Source organism: Oryzias latipes, chromosome 16 (genome assembly GCF_002234675.1).
Source record: "Oryzias latipes chromosome 16, ASM223467v1".
NCBI lineage: Eukaryota > Metazoa > Chordata > Actinopteri > Beloniformes > Adrianichthyidae > Oryzias > Oryzias latipes.
In genome coordinates this window covers 13,400,141-13,421,500 of record NC_019874.2, presented here as the reverse complement: position 1 = coordinate 13,421,500, position 21,360 = coordinate 13,400,141, and the positions used below count along the sequence as shown (strand labels likewise).

Below are 21,360 nucleotides of genomic sequence, written 5' to 3'. Positions count from 1 at the left end.
GGCAGAAGAAAAAAGCTGGTGACCTGGTCACTGCGGCCCTTGCCCTCGGACACTGCCACTCAGCTGGAAGCTGAAAGTCTGTTGGTCTGGAGCCAGGCCAGGAGCTCAGCATAGCTTGTGATGTCACGACGGACACGCCTGCAGAAGGGAGACGTGATTGGCTTTGGAGAGCTCGACTTTCTCACTTCCTCTCAAAACACCCTCTCTACAACTTACAGACCTGCAAACCAAATTAATTATCACTTTAATTGAATATTGGCCCAGCTTTTTTGCAATCCATGACTAAACAAACTGTCCACGCTGATTATGCAGGAAAACGATCTACTTAAGACATGTGATTTAATTCATGAGAAAACCTAAGAATTTTTACACTGATCTTGAAGTTTTGGTAATTACATACCACTGCATAAAATATGCAGCATCCATGAAAAGTTGTTGCTGCAGGAACTTTCATGTTAAACAACTTTTACAATCAGATCTACTTAAACTTACAAATGTCTCCAACTGGGACAAGACATATTAAATACAGATACGTTTTAAGCATTGGGATTAAGCAAAGATTTGTTTTATGAGATAATTTCAGAACATATACATTGAATATTGTCATAGTATTTCAATATTTATCTTGGCTAAGAAACCTTCTAACTGGGGGAAACTCTGTTGGAAGGTGAGGGCCCCACGCCACCCATGTTCACGTGTCTTACCCTTGATTTACATTTATGGTTTAGTCCGAGATCCTGTTAAGAGCAGCAGCAGGAGCGGACCATCACATTTGGTGCTCAGCGTGGGGGCAGTTGGTGAACTGTCATGTTCCAGCTATCCCATGGAGATACACTTCTGCCTCTCTGTGAACATTGGGTGTCTTCTCATTTGCATTTGCTAATGAGATCCTGTTAGCATGACTTTATTTTGGATGGCTATCTCTGAAAATATCTCTCTCTAAACACAGGATGAAGCCCTATTAGTTTAACCCTCATTCTTACTATAGTCTCATTAAGATCAAGTGGTTTGCAAGCTGGATTTGAAGAAAAGCTGTTTTTAAGTCTATTTAAAAAAATCTAAGTTTGTTTTTGCTAAAAAACAAAGATTCTTTTGATTTTTTTAATAATCAAGTTAATGCAGGTTCTGCATTGGCAATTTTCAGGTGATATGTAGATTTGTAATTTCTGAAGTAATCTTTGTGACCTAATGCTAAAAGTACTGTATTAAAGAGAAGAAGCCTAGCCAAATTCATGCTGATTACAATTCAAAACAAGAAATTTATTTCCACAGAAGCTTAACCCAGCCAAGACCCACAACTTCTCAGATCACTCATCTGACAGGAACTTCTTGAAGTCGCTGGCCATTGCCAATTGAGGTCTGTTCAGATCACTCCCTCGTTATTATCACCCAATCTGTAGTGTTAAGAGTTGCTGCCCAACAATCTGCCAGTGTCAGCAGCCAGCCTCAGTTTGCTCCTAGGTCACATTTAGGAGCTCCTGACTTCAGAAGACCAAACTGATCCTCAGAAAAATAATAGCACTGAATTGCATAACAACTGTGTTGTGTGTATGTGTTGTGGGATGTTGACCCACAACACGCAAGTTTTTCTTTTTTTATATATAAAAAAGGTTAAAGTTTTGTTTAAAAAAGTTATCTAAAATACCCTTTAACTAATAGTAAATCACCACAACCACTAGGGACCGTTACGTTAACATTCAACTACAGTAGCTTAGACATTGTTCCATTTGATCCCTACCTTTCTCAGTCTATTAAAACTCTTGAAGGAGATGGATTAATGAACCTAAATGGTTTGTGTATTTGTCATAATAATGCACTATACTCATTCTGTCACTCTACTTCTCCTGTGGTTTCCTTATAGAGAGAACATGGAGATTTAATGGATTTAGCATATCTATGAATGTCATGAAAGCAGATGCAGGCAAAAATATTCCTTTTAGATGAGTGTCCCTTTCTCCAGTGAGGTGGAAAAAATAGTTTCTGCTTTGTGTCCTCTCTTAGCAGAAAGACAGGACCCTTGCTTGTCTTTTTTTTCTCTCAAATGGGAATGTGCTGACTACGGTATCACATTGTGATTACCAATTTATCTATGATCCTCTTCTGTTGCATTGTTATTCCACAGTTGACTGAGAGTTGTAGCAAAATGCTAGCAATGGAATGCAAGCTTCATTAGATTCATTGATTAATTTATTGTTTTCCGTGGTTGTGATCATTTTCCCTAAGGTAATTTGCAGGCTCTTTATGGTTCAGAGCTATAAGCCCAAGAGTTAATTAATCAGATTTGTTTAGAAGTTTGAATGCTGTAATGCCCCTCTGAATTGGTAAAGGCTAAGAAGACAAGAGTCTCTGAGAGTTACAGACCTTTGTCTAGCACAACAAAAGATCCAAACTGAGCTGGTTAACTAATCAAATTCTTCTAAATCTGTGATAGTGAGCACTTCTTTGCTGAGATAATCCATGCCACATCACAGGTGTGCCATATCAAGATGCTGATTAGACAGCATGATTATTGCACAGATACGCCTTGGACTGGCCACAATAAAAGGCCACTCTGAAACGTGCGGTTTTGTTACATTGAGAGGTTCTGGGGACGTAGAAAACTGGTCAGTATTTGGTGTGACTGACTACAATTTGCCTCATGCAGTGCAACACTTGGGATAGAGTTGATCAGGTTGTTGATTGTGGTCTGTAGAATGTTGGTCTACTTCTCTTCAATGGCTGTGTGAAGTTGCTGGGTATTACTGGTTCACACTGTTGTGTACACCAATCCAGAGCAACATGCACTCAAACTTGCTCAATGGCTGACATGTCTGTTGAGTATGCTGGCATGCAAGAACTCTGATATTTACAGATTCCAACAATTGGGTATAGATCCTTGCAACGCAGGGCCATGCTTTATCATGCTGCACCATCAGGAGATGTTCTTCTTGAATGTATGGCAAAACAGTGGGCCTCAGGATCTCGTCATGTCTGTGTTTTCAAAATGCCATCATTAAAATGCACCTGTGTTCCTTGACCATAACATACGCCTGCCCACACCATAACTCTACTTTGACCATGGACTCACTCAACTCTTTGCGAAGTGTTACACTTGATGAGACAAATGGTGGTCACACAAGATACCAAGCAGTTTCCCCAGATCCCTTAAAAAAACATAGCATGTTTTAGAGTGGCCTTTTATTGTGGCCAGTCTAAAACACACTTGTGCAATAATCATGCATCTACTCAGCATTTGAAATGGTAAACTTGTAAGGTTGGATGAATTATCTCAGCAAAGGATGCTCACTATCACAGATCTAGACATATTTGTGAACATTTGAGAGAAAGGGTGATTTTGTGTATGAAAAAGATGTTTCACATACCTGTCTGTCCGTCCGTCCGTCTGTTTGTCCATCCATCCGGAGAACCGGCCTATTCATTTAGGTCTTCTGTTGTAAACTTGAGCTTTTAGATTGAGTCTTTTGTGAAGCTCTCTTCTAAGAACTCGTGTGCATAAATAAGGACATCCTGGCCCTTCCATTATGATTATTATTCCAATATTTCATGCTTTTGGGTGCGATAATGGGGATGTTTGGTTCCCTAGAATGATAAAATTAATTCTATGGAGGTAATAAATTAATGGGGTGGTTCTCAGGAGGATAAAAACCAGATGACCAGATAAAAAACATTAAAAGCTCAAAATATTAAATTTCTCTATTCAACCAATCCAAAAGAAAAAAATTGTATCTCATTTAATTATAGTACGGTAAGCAGAAGTATCAACTTTACCAGTTCATCAAATCCACATTGTTTTCTTGCAGAATAAAAATGTTAACGAGTAGCAAATAAAAATCTACAAAATGCAGTTTTGTTTTCACCAGTATGTTCAGTTACTGTTTAAAGATTGCATACATATTTTCCTTATTTTTCAAGAACGTTTGACTCGTGATTTTTGGAATGTTCAAGACCTGCTGTGTGTTTGTGTGTGTGTGTTTGTGTGTGTGTGGGTGGGGGGTTAAGATCATCTTCATCTGTGTGCTAATCGGGTCATTAGCAGACAAACATGGGTCACTGAGGAGAGGATTAATTGACAAATTGCATTGTTGGTTTCTTTGCACGGTATGTGTGTTTATTGCTTATGACAGAATAGTGTTACCGTAAATCAAGAGAAACTGTCTGAAGGAAAAAAACGAAAAAAACAGAGAAACACCAAATGCTGTATTACTCATAGTAACTGTATTACTACAAAATAAAATCAAGTGTTTGATGGTAAAAAAATAAATCAGATATTTTTCAAAAACTACGAGTTGGTTAATGCTGACAAAAATACCAGCAGTGGAAGAACATTTAAAAAAATTGTTGTAAATTTAAAGCTGTACATGCATAAAACTCTTGGATAAAGTCCCCCTCGTTTTTCTATTGTCTTATTTTCATTGTGGTTATTTTCAGTTTATATTTCAGCGCTTGCATAGGTGTGGACTGCTTGCCTGTAAAGCCCTGCTCACACAACCATTTACTAAATAAGTATGAAGTGAGTAAACACACACAGTTCTGGGGTACTTTCTTGTGCTATTTTCTCTATCTATATAATAAGTATATTGTTAGTGTTATTAATTGTTAGAGATAATTTATTAAAGATATTTAAAAACATACATCACCCTAAAAAATAATATAAAAAGTTCTCAAACTTTCAGAGGATCTTTTGAAACCGAAACCCTCAATAGAACTTTTTTTCAGGCATTGTTACAGCAAATTAAGAAGTGAGATCACAAGAAACTAGGCGGAGGGGAGTTTCAATCTGAATAATATAAAATCTACTTAATGCTGAACCTTAATGTTAAAGTAACTAATTGAACAAAAATGAAAAACCAAAGAAAAAAAAATAAAAATAAAACTAACATTTTTTATTTGAAACTAAATTTACATTTTTCATTTTAAAGCAGTTAAATATTTGTAAGTATTAATACTTTTCGAAAATTAACATGCCCTTTATTCGATAAATAGATTGGGAGGATTTTTGGTGAATAATGGACAGATGTATACTTTAACCTTGCACACGGTCATTTTAGCCCCAGCTAACCCCGATTTCTCAGTTTAGCACAATGCCTCACACACACACACACACACACCTACGCACACATGCACGCACACACACGAGCAGACACACACACAAAACGCAGCCAGTGGACAACATTACTGTACTTGAAATTTTATAACAGGCTAAAATGTGAATCCAGTTGTTACATTGTTTTTTTTTTTATTAGACTAATTTTAAATCAAATTTTTTGACAAAACAAGGAAGCCTAACAATTTGAGGATTAAATGTCAATCATAATAACGAATTAAAAAAAAGTTAAAAGAATTTTCTCACAAGCAATCAAAATTCCATCTTCAGCTTGGTATTTCGGATACAATTTGGTGTCTGATCAAAAATACCCATGTCTAAAACCACAGTCTCTCTTTTTTAACACATATTTCTGTTTTATGCAACACTTTGCTGACTGCGAGAGCGCCACTGCAGTGCAAACTTCTGTATTCTTTTAAGGTGTGAAGGGCCTTACAAGAAGAAGAGTACTCCACCGTGCATGACCTATTCCAATGCTATGCCGCAGACAGTTCTCTTTTTTTGTGTTAAAACATTTACAGGCCATTTTCAGCACAAAATGAAAATTCTCCCTGGATCAGAGTATCAGAAACTCCCAGATCGCTGTCAGCCCGAGAGACGCGTCCGAGTTGACACAGAGAAGCCCTCTGACCATTTTAGGTGTCCATTTCTATGAAACTATGAAAAAAGAGAAATAAAAGAAGGTTGCTGCTTTATGTGAAAGTTAAGAAGCAGGAGCAGAAAATAAAAATTGATAGAGCACCAAAGAATATTGATTGAGGGACTGATGGCGCAGTGCATAAGAGAAATCCATATAGATGTATGAATGTTTGGACAATGCTCTAGTGCATTTGCAACACATGGGGTTTTATTTGAGTGTGCGTACATTCACACAATGAAGAAAATACATGGTTACTTCTAAGATGTTACAAAAACTTCTCTTTCTTCTCATCCATTAAAAAACTATCGATCTTGTGCTCTGCCTTTCCTGCTCGACAGGCTTTTTTATGTCATAATGGAAAGTCTCCCAGACCATTTCTTGAGCCTATTCTTCATTTGGAGTAATTATAGATGAAGAGGTAAAAAGATGTTTTTTTCTCCTTTCTTTTCTTTTCTCCTTCCTACCTATCTTCCTCTCTCCTGCATGCATTCAGCGGAGCTCTCACCACTGCATTCTTATTAGGGACATGTCTGAAAGGCTCTCCGCAGCATGTGGTGTCCTCTGGCCATCTGCTTTGGCTGCTTTTTGTTGGCATTAACAAGCCAAAAAAACCAAGGATAGCTTTTCAACAGGTACAAACTTTCCCTTTTTGATAATCAACTGCATTCAGACACTCAGAGAAGTGTGGGCAACGTAGGTACAGAAGCCCAGAGAGGATCATATTCTAGCAAAAAGGACAGAGAGATGGAAGAGAGATGAAGAAAGAACTTGATCAAAAGACAAGATGTTCTCTTTGGTGTTGTTTAGTGCTAGTGGTTTTGTACCAAACTTCTATTCAAATGGTGAGGTCTTCATTTTTATTTTTCTCCTCATCCTCATTTCTGTCCTCTTCGTCTTTTCATCATTATGGACCATGTAATGAGGGAAAACTTGGTCATTGTGCAACGGTCAAAGGTGTTTCGCCTTAATGAATGGAGGACGCGCAAGAGGGACGGTCCCTCTTTGCCTCACAGCAAAAAGCCACAGGAAGCCTCCTGAAGAAGGTCTCCTCCAACCATTGCTGTATCTTCTCTTGTGAAGGGGAGGGCCATAAAGTGAAAGCAGAGGGAAAAAGTAATTTTCCTCTGCTCTCTATCCATTCTTTCGGTGGGTTTCGTCTACTTTTTGCTGCGTACTTTCATAAAGCTCATAATTATCTCATCGAGAGCCCCTCAAGCAAGAAGGAAAAGGGTTTTTGTGCCCCCTGCTCTTCAGCCCTCTTCCCGTTCCTCAGAAAAAAACAAGTTATATTAACATTTGGGCTTGCTATTGCAGATGCAGGAAGAAAGCTAGACAAATCTTCTTTTAGAAAAAAAAAGAATTTTTTAATTCATAATTTTAATTCATAATGACCATTAAAGGACCTAGGTTTGGAAAAAAAAGAGAAGGGAACAGGAAACCTTTCCTTGTACTTGAGAAAAACACATTTAAGTAGGTTTTTGTCATTTTGTTTTTGTCTTATTTGTAATTAATAGATAAAAAAATACATCCTGTCACTGGATGACAAAAAACATGTAAGCCTTGCAGAAGAGACCACTAAAAGTGCTCAATCCTGCCTCCCATCTGAACCCTTCTATTTCGGCCCCTCCCTCATTGCCTTTGACCTCTGTCCACAACTCTTCTGGCTGATTACTCCTAATGTAATTTTAATTAAAAACGGTGGTGTCAAAGGGCTTAGCCTGCCTGAGAAGTGGGTGCAGATTGTGGCACAGTGGCAGACCCCTTCACTTGCTTGAAAGGAAATGCATACTGACATTGCTCAGGTGGTGCCAACAAAACCAGAGCCAGGGAAAGCAAAAACACTATCAGCAATAGTTATTTTCCCTATTGAAATACAACTATAGATTTTAAAACTTGGGTAGCTCTAGATAAAATTGTCATAATTACATTCAAATTGATTCACAAAGATAAAATAATAACTTTTCTTTCAGTTGTTTTATAATATTTACTTATGATACTCCCCCAAAAATTATATTCACCTAAAAGGAAGCCATTCAGCTTCCTTTAATATTTCTGATGTACTCAAGTAATGGGAAGAAAAAAAGAAATCATCATCGCCAAATTTCACAGAAGTGATTCGCGGAAAGTGCCCCCCCCTGAAAGAAGCAGCGGCAGAGGTCGACTGGTAAATTTGTAATCCCCACACACAAGTTTTAGGATTATCCGCAATCCGTCGACCCTGAAGATGCCCCCTTTGGTTCAAGCTTAAACACTGTCAAAAATCCCAACTCCACACCCCATCTGCTGGCTGAGCTGTCTCTTGGAAGCCAGAAATACAGTCGAGTGGTGAGGGAGGCTGCAGAGCAGATGTGAAGATGAGAGCATGGCTTCTGCTTCTTGCCTTTTCTTCTTCCTAGACTTTAGGGGAAATAGAGATGATAAAAAAAATGTGGAGGAAAAAACGTGTGTATTAAATAGGGATGCAGTGATTCACTTTTCTCACAATTCGGTTCAGACCTCGAGTTTTGGGTCATGGTTTTGTTTCAGTTCAATATATGATTTGTGTGGTGCAAAGCAACGATGAAAAAATTCAGAAAACATTTTTATAAATATGCTAATAAGCAAGTAAGAATGAAGAAAACCTTTCAGTTGGCTTATGCTAAGCCTAGTGTAATCTGATACAACAAAGCCTTAAATTTAGCACAAAATTGTTTGACACTTTCAGCATTAACAAACTGGTATGTAGTAGAGATGCAACAATTCCCTTTCCCCACGATTTAGTTTATTGTTGTAACATTCAGTTTGTTTTTTTCAATTAAGAATTGTGCCATCCCTATTATTGGAGCCCGTATGGTCATTGTATACCTTAATTTTTAGAATTCTACAAACTGTCTTGTGCTCTCAGATCATCAGGTGAGCATTACTTGGTTATTCCTCACCCACATTTAAAACCCGAGTGCTCCAAGGCCCCCAAAGCTCCATGGAGGCAAGGTTTTATCTTAAACTGATGCAGAACATTCTGATTTTATGTTTATTTTTATCTTTAAAACTAGGCGTATTTCTTGCTTTATCCTCTTTTATGTAGTCGTAATCTGCATTGTCACACACTTATGATGTTTTGTAATTTGACTGCAATATTCACCCAAGAAAAAAGCAGAAATCCTTATGTAGTTGATCAACCAAAAGTCTTTATCAGTAATGCTTTACAATAGTCTGATAGAGCTTGTGTGGCAGCCAGTGGACAGTTGGAGGAGCTGGTGGTTGGCCCTGAGCAGTGAGGCGTGTAGTAAGAGGGTTTAACTTTGCTAACCTCCTTCTGTCAGGTTCATGGGGTCCTGCTGCTGGGGTAATATTGGATCAGTGTTGGAAGCCCGTTCCCCTGCCATATCATCCATAATGCTACCTGGGGTAGTGAGTATTTTTCACATTTGAGCCAATTGGATTTGATTTCTGCATTCCCTTTAATTTTCCCAAATTTGTCAAAAAAATATGTAAAGAATTGCTTTTATTTTAAAAAAAAAGGGGGGGATATTAAGGCAGAAACAGTAAGAGGAGACCTAAAAAACAATGACAGGACAGGCAACATTTATAAAAAAAATGAAAGGAAAAAAATCATGCAAACACTTTTAGCTGTAAATAAGAAACACCAACATTTGTTGGCATTTATTTTTATTAAAATAGATCTTGCTTGTCAGAAAAAAAAACACATAACAGCTTTCTGCTTTGAATTAGGAAGATGTAATAAAGCGAAATGGTTAAGGCTGTCAAAACCATTTTTTAAACTGCAACTAAAAATAATAATTAAAAAAAAGCAAATTTGTTGTAACATTGGTGACAGAATTGTGTGTTAATATACGCAAAAAAGTGGCAATAAATGTCACAATATTTCATTTTATCCAGGGGTTACTCAATGATTTTTTGAGCTTCATTTAGCCCCATGTTGAAAATTCAGTAAGTTTGGCAAAATGGAGAGATCTCTTGTTATTAAAATCAGCAGATGCCCATTTGGAGTCAGGAGGCATGGAAACACAAGGGCATGCTGTCTTGACTTGGAATGCATCCACCTGTCTATGTGTGTGAGACTGGGGTGAAATAAGAAAAAAAAAGGACCTGTGTGCATTGCATGCAGGTGGTGGCCTGCGGTCGTTCCTTTGAGTTGAATGTGAAAGAAATGAGCTCCTTCTCACAGAAGAGGAACAACTTTTTGCACTTACTTAAGGTCAGAGAGCTGAGAACTTACGTCCTCTATGACAGCGGTGTGTGTGGGTGAGTGTGAATCGTAAAGGCGTATGGAGTGTGTGTGGTTTGGATAGAGGAGGTAGTTGACAGTTGTTTCTGAGTGTAGTCTATCGTCTGTATTGCTGCTCGTGTGAAGACACTCTTTCCTCAGCGTGTGATTCTGCGTGTCTCGGAGAGAATACCTGTCTCTTTAATTGAACAAGTGAGGCTGATACGCTTGGAATCTATGTGATCTTTGTGCCACACACCTGACTGTGGTCAGACTGTGTGAAACGTGCAGTCTGTGGCTGAGTCTCTGGTACATTGTGGCTGTATGTTGACATACTTTCAGGAGAGATTTGCTACCATATTACCAGCATATCATATTTTTTTCATTCTTTTTAAGTCACTTGACAGGTTTGATTAAATTTTGTAAGGTTTTGAAGAAAAAAAATTAAACAATTTAAAAAATTGTTACAAAAAATGTCCACTTTTAGACGTTTTAAAACTTTTCTAGACATATATATTTTTTTGTACACTAACATTCTAAAGGTTTTCATGTAAAAAAAAGGATTGTTCTGATACCAAATTAACAGAACAAAGACAGTTGATATATTAACCTTTTTTGGAAGACATTTTAACAGAACTGTGAAAGAAATACACCAATTGATGACCAGTATAGAATATAATGGAATTTGATCAAATGGCTGAATTTTTCTCTGTTTGCATCACTTAAATGACTTTATTTTGCTGCGACTGATTTATTACAACTCTTCCTTAAAACTGCTTTCATGATTTATTCAAGGTATAAGTACTTACTAATGACAAGTCGTTTTGGAATTTTGGGCTTCAGGAAAAAATTGCGGATGTTATTTACTAAATTTGTGGTAATTAATCATTCAGTATCCATCCAGCAGAGAAAACACAAAAAAGGATAAGCTTGGTACTTCCAATTATATTGCTTAAATTATAGTTTTAATAATCTAATTTCATTTAAAAATGTTGTAACCTACATTTTGTTTCATACAATGTAACTCCTTTAGTAGTCAACGTCTGTTATTTAAATCCAGGTCATATATAAAAAAGATAATTTTAGAATGATTAAGGAAATGTTAAATAATTAAGTATTTACCCAGAAAATGGTCACTACCATTATTCAAAATAATATAATATAATATAATATAATATAATATAATATAATATAATATAATATAATATAATATAATATAATATAATATAATATAATATAATACAGTATAATATGATATAACATTACATAACATAACATAGTACAGTATAGTATAGTATAGTATAGTATAGTATATGATATGATATGATATGATATAATATAATATAATATAATATAATATAATATAATATAATATAATATAGTAAAATACAGTACTATATAATACAATACAATACAATACAATACAATACAATACAATATAATATAATATAATATAATATAATATAATATAATATAATATAATATAATATAATATAATATAATATAATATAATATAATATAATATAATATAATATAATATAATATAATATAAAAGTTTATTTTGCTTAAAAAACCTGACTTCATTCGGAAGAGGCGGTACTCGTTACCACACCGTGTTGTCTATGGGATTTGTAGTTTCATTCTTCTTACGTCAGCGGAAGTGTTTTCAGCGTCCGTTAGCTAGGTCACATTGATTGCCTCTGTTTTGTAATGTTTTGAGAGTCCCCCCATAATGGAAGCAACAAATACAGGTATGTAACGTCCTTTTATTAAAAAAAAATGCCTCGTCAAGTATAAAATGTATTCGGTAATTTCACCATAAAGATGAATATGTTATCTGGATGATAACTACTAGCCATTCCTCGGTGTCTTGCCATGATCATGCATGACGTTAGCGACATATCGATCCACGACGTTTTGGTAGTTGCAAACCGAACTCCACTTTATTTTTATTAGCTACATTAAATGTTTTGTAATTTTGCACATTAGGCGTTGTACCGTCATGATAAAGCCGTAGTCTTCATCAGTTTAATTTACTAATAAACCGTTTCCATCATCCTCGTTTGGCACACACATCTCTCTTGTTTACCTCCTTTTCTCCTGATCTGATACAGAGGAGGTCCATCTGAGACATGTGGAGACGGACGTGCTGATCCCCAAGATGATGAGGGAGAAAGCCAAGGAGCTTTGTGCGGACAAGGTTGATGGTGTGTTTACAGATAACTCAGCAAATACCAGTGAGCTGTGGGTTAAGCTGACTCCTTCTCTGTACAGCACACACAGATTCGTCTTCATTGTGGCCGTCATGAAAGGAGATCTTGATCACGTGTGAACTTTGAGTGACCTTGAGATCTAAAACCAAAAAAAAAAAAATATTTTTTCATTTTTCTGAGCAGTGTAGGATTTTATTTCACATTAAAACCTCTTGTGATGTTGCTGTCACCACATTAATTTGGACCAGCAACATCCACAGAGCTTGATGAACGTTGATGGCATTTTGGAACCGATAAGCGTAGGGGTGTCAAACTCATTTCCACCGAGGGCCACATCAGTATAGCAGCTGTCCTCAAAGGGCCGGATATAACTTATACATGTAACTAAATGTAATGAAACATACACGTAACTACTCCTTAATGTTAAACAACTAATTTATTTATTATTTATAACTTTTGAAAGTGACAATTACAGTTGCATAGAAAACATATGTTTGCTTGTTACTCTATCATAAATCCTTTTAAATTTGATTCTGTCAGGTTAGGTTATATGGACAGTGTTTAAGTCCTAATGTATGGTTGCCCAATCTGATATTTCAAGGCAGATTCCCCCCCTATATATATAAATACACACCAATTTTTATTTTTTATTTTAAGAAATCAAAAACTTTTATGCTCTCGGGGGCCACATAAAATGACATGGAGGGCCACATTTGGCCCCCGGGCCTTGAATTTGACATATGTGGATAAGAGGAAGGGACTCCTGTTGTAATGCCACTAAATCAACAGTTTTCTGATGGTTTCACAGTATCAGCAAAGTCTCAATTTTGGCCAATTATCTTTACATTTTTGGTCAAACCAAAAAACTCAGCACCTTGATAACACTTAAATATTAGAAATAATGATGTCTAACATGAGTTACTACAAATATAATGTATAAAAAGAAACAACAGTATAAAACACTGCAGAAAACAATAGTAAAATACATCTTTTTCATTATCACTGGTGTATGAGTAACCATCCTCAAAACTCTGGACATTGTACTTTTATTATTCATTTAATGTTTATGACTTTTTTTTTTAAATATGCATCCCTAAGTGCAGAACTCTTAAGATCACCAGTTTTTTTTCTAGTAAAGATTTGTGTTAATCAAATCAATTATTTGATTTCTAAAGCATCAGGTTAACGATTTGAAAATGGCATTAGACTTTTAGTCTCAAAGTCTTTCCATTCCTAATTTTTCCTTAAAATTTAAAGAAGTAAGGGGATAATCTGGATCAGTAAGTTTGACCCAAAAGTGAATTTAGTAAAAGTCTTGTTTGAGTAGGGCAGCATTTCATTAAATTAAATTCTTTGAGTTAAATTTATAGTAAAAACCTCAGAACAAATGGTAATGCAGGCTATTTTCAATAGTTGTTTCTTAATAAATACAGGTTTGTTTGAACGCGTTTGTATTTTTTAATATTTAATATTTTCTGTTAAAAAATAATTACAAACAATGGGACTGATTTAGTTGTGGCTAACCAGCATATTTTACATTAATAATAGTTTGACAGTTATATTGGCAGTTTTTTCCTCTTCTTGGGTCTCTCCTTTCTATTCCTTAAACATTTGACTTGTGTGCTGCTAAACTTTTGCTGTGAATTATATTTAAAGGCCAGGCTAACTGGCATGCCAGCAGTAACTACATCATCTGCACAGAAACACTGCCCGTAGTCTTGCTCGTGCAGTGCTACAGGGCAACTGCAGCGATGCATCAACCAGAGTGACTAAGTTATGTGGTTTGTAAAAATCTGATCACAGCCAGTGTGCGCTGCTTACGCGAGGAGAAGGGTGCACATTCAGGCTGGGGTGATGGGACAGACAGTGGCTATGTGGTAATGGAAACCCCCCTCATCTTACAAGCTTCTCGTCCCACTCATTTTCACACCTTCATCCTCCACCCTCTCATGCTGTGTGCTTGTGTCTGCACACGTGTGTCTGTGTTGGAGTTTTACAAAGAAACGTGAAAAACGCCTGGCAGCACGTTCACTGTGTTTTTGTCTTTACACACAAGCAGCCCACACTTGGATTTTGTGGGCTTTGAGAAAGGCGCGTTCTACTGACCCCAACCCGTCATGATTTTTCCCACTGAATAGATGATTCACGCTAATATTTTAATGTCTTTCAGAACAGCCTACATGTGAAAGACCTCACTCTGAGTAGAAAATAGTTTTTTTTTTGGTGTTTTTAACATGTTCTTTTGGCATTTTGCTGATGATGGAGGACATATATAAAGAAAATTGAGCTTAAATGCATTTCCGAGTATTTCTTTATTTCAATTGTTGTGAATCAGGAGCAAACGAAAAAAAGGAAGAAGCTTGTAGCCGTGATGTAGAAGCTATTACGACAAGCCACATGCTCCCTGCTCTACTCCATTCTGATGCGTCCACTTCACTAGATTCATGTACATCTTTGTTTTCCTCGTCTGAGCTGGCATATGGATCAAAACTGTACGGCTGGATAGCTCCAATATTGCCCTGTATTTTTGTTGCACCGGAAATACAGTATTAGGTTCGAATTGTGAGGAGCCGTAAGCTAGAAGGAGAAAGTGTAAAAAAGATGGATGTCAGGACGTAGGGGCGGGGTTTCTCCACAACTCAGAGGTAAATCTTTCATGAACTCCCGCCAATCTGCAGAAACTATGTCCTAGAAAAAAACATGATTTTTAACTAAAAAGGGCATAAGTATGATTAATAGACCACTGAGAATGCTTTGAAAATAGATCAAAAGATGATCGGGATGGGAATTTAAATAAAAAAAAAGCTACTTTCTTGTTGACGTGTAACAAACGTTACACTGTTAATTAAATGTAGTTGGCTTTTGTTTGGATGCAAAAAAGGAAAAGAAATAATTCTTTTAATAAATGCTTTTATTTTTCAATTCAGAGCACCCTTAAAGTAGGCTCCCTGGTCCTGCTTTCCATGAATAACTGCTCCTCTGCATTAGGTGGATTCCGCTTCCCTTTGGAAGAGCCGCTCCTAACACGACGCTGATCTGACGGATCAGCTTTTATTGCAGTGTGCAGTTGCTGAAGCAACTCTCCGTGGCTTCAATTACCACTGTGGGACAGGGATTAAGCTTTTGTTGATTAGATTAGTCACACCCTTCTGCCTCTCTAAATTAGTTTGGGTGTTTTTTTTTTTTCCCTCCACATCTGTATCCAGATGAAAGTGACTGTGTGATAACCATACTGATGTGGCTGATAGAGGTGATTATATCTGTTCTTTGAGTGGGGACATGTGAAGCCAGTGCGCCTAAATAAAGCCTCGAGAACAAGCTGGCTAACAAGGTGAGGAATTCTGTCAGCACCTTGTTTTCAGTGAGGGCTTTGAGCATTTAACGTGGTGTCTGCCACAAGCCACTAGCTGCTAATCTGTCCTTGCTTAAGGGCTTTTAGTTAGTAGGTGATTTTTTTTTCCTCCTTTATTTTGTTGAACTCACAACTATTAGAGCATGCTGACAGGAACTTAGATGTTCTCCATAAATCTTCAAGGGGGAAAGAGGAAGCATCTATACTGTGGGTTTTTTTTTGTTTTGACACAAAAATTCAAGTAACCGTTAACGATTTTCACACCTCATATTTAGGCAGCTAAAAGCATTCGGCGTTGGCATTGTGGTCAAATTGGGAGTTCTTTAAGACATTGTGTTTTAACACAATGTTTTCAAGCTGTTCACTTCTTTGATGACTTTTGTGGTCACAGAAACAGTTTTTAATTTGAATCTGCATTGTCCAGATGAAAGAAAAAATGGTGCCCCTCTTAAGAATCATAGCAGGGTTTCGTTTCAAGAGCAGGTTTGAAAAGGTTGGTCAGTCTCTGAGTTTATAGAAAAGTGTCCATTGTTGAAATTGGGTATGCGTTACACAGTTCACGACAGTTTGATGTAACCTCGCTATATCACATTTCACCTTTTCACTGTTTCTTTTCACCATAACTTTGTTTAGTTTCGTTTTTTTAGTCGTGCACTATGCTCTGCGTCTTGGCTGGTTGTTGATCTTGTCAAACAATCTCTTACATTGACGCAGCACATTCAGTTTGCCAGAGTTGCATTCATTTTCTAATGCGATGGGATCTTTGTTTTATTCTATATTTCTGGGCATATTTTTCTATGAAGGATTGAATTTTGAGAGTTTGAAGAAGAGAGAAAAGTGTCTTAAAGTGTATAAAATGTGTAGTGAGGGATTTAAAGCCTTAAAGCATCTGTATTTCGACTTAACCCCAGGTGAAATCCTATCGCAGGGGTATTTATGGAACGTATCCCCCACAATAAATGAGGGAACACTATCTGCAAAATATCCTGATGCCACCATTGACTGTATAGAGAACTGGACCGAGCGAGTGTGATGTCACTACTAAAAAATGGCTTGCTTCCGGCTCCAACGGAATGCCATTCAGTGGACATTTTCTTCGCGATACGGACGCTGACATGGAGCCAGCGTTTCTTTGCTTTCACTGAAAGTGGGCTTTGGAGAATCTGTCAATCAAATGTTTGGAATGTTCAATGTGAGACCACCTACTTTTATTGAGGTTTATACCATGGTCCGGTTGAATACTCAATTCTGATTGGCTGCTGGGTGTGGATTAAAACCTGATAACCGCACGGTGAAAAAAGAAGTTCCGGTCACTTAGCTTAAATGTTTTGTATCACGGCTTCTTTAAAACAACCTTTTGCTTCATCATTTGGACAAAAACAAGCGTAAGAGGTGAACTTTCTCTCTGAACTGATGCTTTATTCAACCCATCGGGACGATCAGCATATATATATCGCCGAATCTTGACTGCAGCGGTGGTGCTTCGCGACGCGGACTATATGTTACGGGATGCGGCGCAACACATAGTCCGCTTTTTGTGAGAAAAGCGATCCAAATCGGAAAAAAAACAAGAATCAAGGACTAAAAACTGGTTAATATGTATTGCTTTTGTAAGTGACCATGGTATAAGCGGGTTAATGGCCATTGAAGTGTGCGTTATTACTTTTTAACGCACTCTGCTTCGCGTCAGACGGTTCAGGCTTCCACGGCTTGCGTTAAAAAGTAATAAGGCATACTTCGTCGGCCATTAACCCTTACATAGTACATGGCTACGACTAGAAAAAGAAGCCCCCGCCTCCTTCCAGAGCATGTCATTTCTGGTTCCCATAGCTACAGGTGTGGCACCCATTGACTGGAACTGGACTGAGTGACCCCTCCACCCTCATGTTCCAAATCAGATGTAGCCACTGGTCCCAAGAAGCCAAAATCCCACAGACTTCTATTGAGGAATAAACAGCTGTTGCTCAGTTGTCATATTTGTCAGAATACCCGTTCTTGCTCTGAGACCCATCTTTAACATGTTCTTGGTAATTCCGTATTTTTTCTATGATATCTTGTCTTTATCGCAAGTTATCTAAATTACAAACTGACAAACCAGATGCCTCAGTGGAACACATGTGGCGCCCACTGGCCCCCACCTCGAATATTCCAAACATTTGATTGACAGTGTGGACTTGCAACAAGCTCCCTCATGAGTAGCGAGAGTGGTTGCCATAGAAACAATGACTCAGGTCGACTGGAGCCAATCACTGCTTACTGATGTCGTCTGGCTCCAACATGTCGGCGGCCGCATCGCCGTATCAGTCAACCTCTTTCTGAGGAATGTGTTTTATAGGCTAGAAAGAGAAAAAGCCTTTAGTTTAATCAAAGCTGCAGGAGTCAATAATCTACCTGTAATCCATTTTTTTTATTTTTTTATTGGTTTATAAATAAGTTGTCGTTGTTTTATTTACTGATTTATCCCAGATCTACAAGAACAAGTTTTTATGTTGCCAACATACCACACTAGTTTACTTTTCGGACAAAATTTTAAAACTTCTTTTACCCAACTTGTTTTTTTTCTTCTCCGCCTTCGTCCAGCTTTTACCCACTGCTGCAAAGAGTCTGGTATCTTGATGGCGTTTAAGTGTCGGAAGGAGAATTCCGCCCTAAAGGACTGTCTGATACATCAGTAAGTATTTGGCGCTCCATTCTGCAACATGGCGCTCACCACGCGTTACCTTATCAAAAGCTCTCTGTCACAATGACATTGTTCTTCCTGTTTTCTCCAGCTACCAGAATCCCGGTTTTTTTGAGGAATGTAAACAGCAGTACATTCAGGAGAAACTGGAGTATGAGAAGACGGGGATCCCGGCCAAGCACAGGGGGCAGAAACTTCCAGCAAGCATGTAAAAAAACAAGTTTCCTGTCACCAAGGACGCCACGGGGCGAATGTGTGGTTCGTAAATCTCTCAGGCCTTGTGCGTTCTTTTTAAAGCCGTAGAATGACCATACTTTGGCGCTGGAGTGGTGATAGTGAAAGTTTTGCCTGTTTGATCTAATCAGCAGCATATGGTGTGTTGCATTTGAAGGACCTTCTCTGATTTAGTCAGCATGCAGTCGTCAGGCCTGGTGATCTGCACATGTGCAGTACTTCTGCTTTAATGTTGTACAATCTCAGAATATTGTCAGAAATTGGAATGCCCTGGCTTGGAGAACAAAAAAAGTGTATTAAACGATGAGATTGAAGAAAGCTCTAAAGTCACACTAATAAACTTTACTTTAGTCTACAAAACATCCATTTATTTGTCTTGAATTGTAAATAATAAATAAATCAAAGCTGTTAAGTGTTTTCTGATGAAAGACAATAATAAAAAAAGAAAACTGACATTTGTTTTTTTGAAAGGTTCTTCTATTGAATGCTTTCCATTAAATCCATTCTAACATGAAGCAGCATAAAGCAACAAGTTCCTGGATGGTTATAATCATTACAGTTAGGTTCAGATGTATGACAAATCTAGAGGGGACGGGCCCTGTCCACACACATATACACAAATGTTACAAACAGACCAACACATGTGAAACATTTCATTCAGTCGTGAAAACTTTTTGTGCAAAGGTGAGATAGCACCTGTGCTCGAGAGAGCGTTTATGCTCTTCTAAGGTGGATGATGGAATGTAAAAAGGAGGGAGAGTGCCCAGCCAGGAACCCCCCCAACAACACCCGCACGGTATGGCAGATAGAGAATAATTGCCCACCAGATAATCACATCTGCCGCCAGGGCCAGCAGGACCGCCACAGGGGCTCCCAATGCCAGAGGGCAAGGAGGCATGAGAGTGCAAGCTCCAACCCAACCAGTAGAGCAGCCCCCCCGGTGCGCCCAACGCGAGGCCCCGCCCACGGAAAGCACCCCCAGCCCGAGACGAGCAGCCCACCACCACCCAGGAGTTCTGAGTATCCCCCCACCCCAACACCAGACATGAGCCAGGGCCCCCAAGGGAGACCCTCCCCACTTTAGTTGCTTAAGTTTAAACGATTTTATGATTTAATAAAGCGGTTTAAACTTAAAAGCTATTTTTTTTTCATTGTCCTAGTTTTAACAATGGATAAACATGGTGCTGAATGATCCTAATGCCATCTTTCATTGGAACTTTATTTTTGAAAGTCTCAAATTTAGATCATTTCAGGAGAAATTATCAAACATAATTCAGCATTTGACTCAATATTTTCAGTTTTACAGCAAACTTAAAATAACTAAAATAACCTTTTATATTTGGAAAAATATATAAGGCGATAAAAGAATGGTAAACCAAATTCTTTAGACGTGGCAGTATTGGGAATTATGGTACACATAGTAAATGTAAAATGCCAAAAAGGCTGGATTTGGTAAAATAATGTGTAGTCAAAAGATGTATTTCCTTAATTAGATGTTTTTTCAGTATAAACCTCCAAATAAATGAGGACATCAGCTATCATGGAAGTGCTCCAATCATCTGATCAGATTACCACAAATTGAAGAAATCTGCATAAAAGATAATGAATCAAAGCCAAGTAGAATTGAGAAATATATTGCTACATAAGGGAAACCGTAACGTAAGAGTGTTGAATGTTAAAATACCTTAAGTGTCTTAAAAATGTAAATTATTGTTGAACATGATGAAAGGCACATCATTTTGGTTTAAAGAGGACAAAAATGTTTATAAGATTTTCTATTTAGTTCTAATTGAATAATCTAAAAACTCAAAATCTTCCATCTTTTCTTACTAGATAACAGGCACCACCATTCATTTTGAAAAAAGGAAATAAGCAAACACGGTAAGATGTGTTGATGTTGCTGTCAAAGTGAGGTTTAATTATGGTAAGTAAACACAAATACAGAGGTATAGGCTCAGGCCACCACATCTCAATATTTGTGCAATAACTCAATATTATGCTGTGCTCACAGCAACTCATCTCATTCCATCCTACTTTGTCCATACATATTTAATATTTAACAGTTTCTGTACATATTGTTCATTTTTTTTGGTAGAGATGTAAATACAATATTTCTATTTTTATTTTATTTTATTTAACTTCACCACTTCAAGGCTGCTGCAATTTCATTGTATCCCCATGTACAATGACAATAAAGATTCTGATTCAATGGTGTGAAACAAACTGAGTTCTTTAACCCTTGTGCTATCCTAGGCACATTGACATTGGGAGTTGGGTCATCTAGACCCACTAGACAGTGCTCTGAACCTTTTTTCTTCAATGATTTGTGATCTTCACTTGTGTCCATGGATTACATGAAATCTTTCCATCTTTATCCACCTTTGTCATGGTAGGGAGAACACATCAATGTAAGGGTGGGGTCATCTAAGATATCACAAGGGTTAACTTGATATGATACTGGGAAAGCACTTTCTGCTGGACACCACATAAGGTTTGAAAAAAGTTTAAAAATTAAAAATAAAAGAAACTTTTGCAATAAATTCTGTTCTGAAAGGTTTAAATTTCTGTTGAGGCTCTCACAACTAAATCATGAATCGCCACCTCCAATACCAAAACAGATCTCTCATCGCCATTTTTTTCCTCTATGTTTTCACATTTATTTGCCTGCTCCATGTTGCTTTTGTTGTAATTAGATTATATATGGATATATTGATTAACCAAATCTTTAAGAGATTGTATTTTCAATGGTATAACTTTGATAGAAACAATCCCCTCCAATACCTTAGTTAAATAAAGATGTTTTATTTGAGAAAATATTTCAAACTAACGGCAAACATAAATATGAAAGGGACTAAATGCACCAAAACTGTTTTGTTTTTATATTTCCCCATGGTGCAGGTGTTGTATAGCAATCCCCTGCTGCAGAAACC

General features: G+C 37.4%; 1 protein-coding gene across 1 annotated transcript; it reads left to right on the top strand.

Moving 5' to 3' along the window:
• Positions 1-11,544: 11,544 nt before the first annotated feature.
• On the top strand, positions 11,545-18,885 carry cmc1 (C-X9-C motif containing 1). Its single transcript, XM_004077765.3, has 4 exons — positions 11,545-11,702; positions 12,066-12,158; positions 18,097-18,187; positions 18,288-18,885. Exons 1-4 carry the CDS (start codon positions 11,684-11,686, stop codon positions 18,406-18,408), a joined length of 324 nt encoding a protein of 107 aa, XP_004077813.1. The 5' UTR covers positions 11,545-11,683; the 3' UTR covers positions 18,409-18,885.
• Positions 18,886-21,360: the final 2,475 nt, after the last annotated feature.

Bases quoted from the DNA above. Each gene is read 5' to 3' on its own strand.
- cmc1 (XM_004077765.3), top strand. The intron at 12,159-18,096 runs GTGTGTTTACAG...GCCTTCGTCCAG, and splicing joins TTGTGCGGACAAGGTTGATG to CTTTTACCCACTGCTGCAAA. The intron at 18,188-18,287 runs GTAAGTATTTGG...TGTTTTCTCCAG, and splicing joins AAGGACTGTCTGATACATCA to CTACCAGAATCCCGGTTTTT.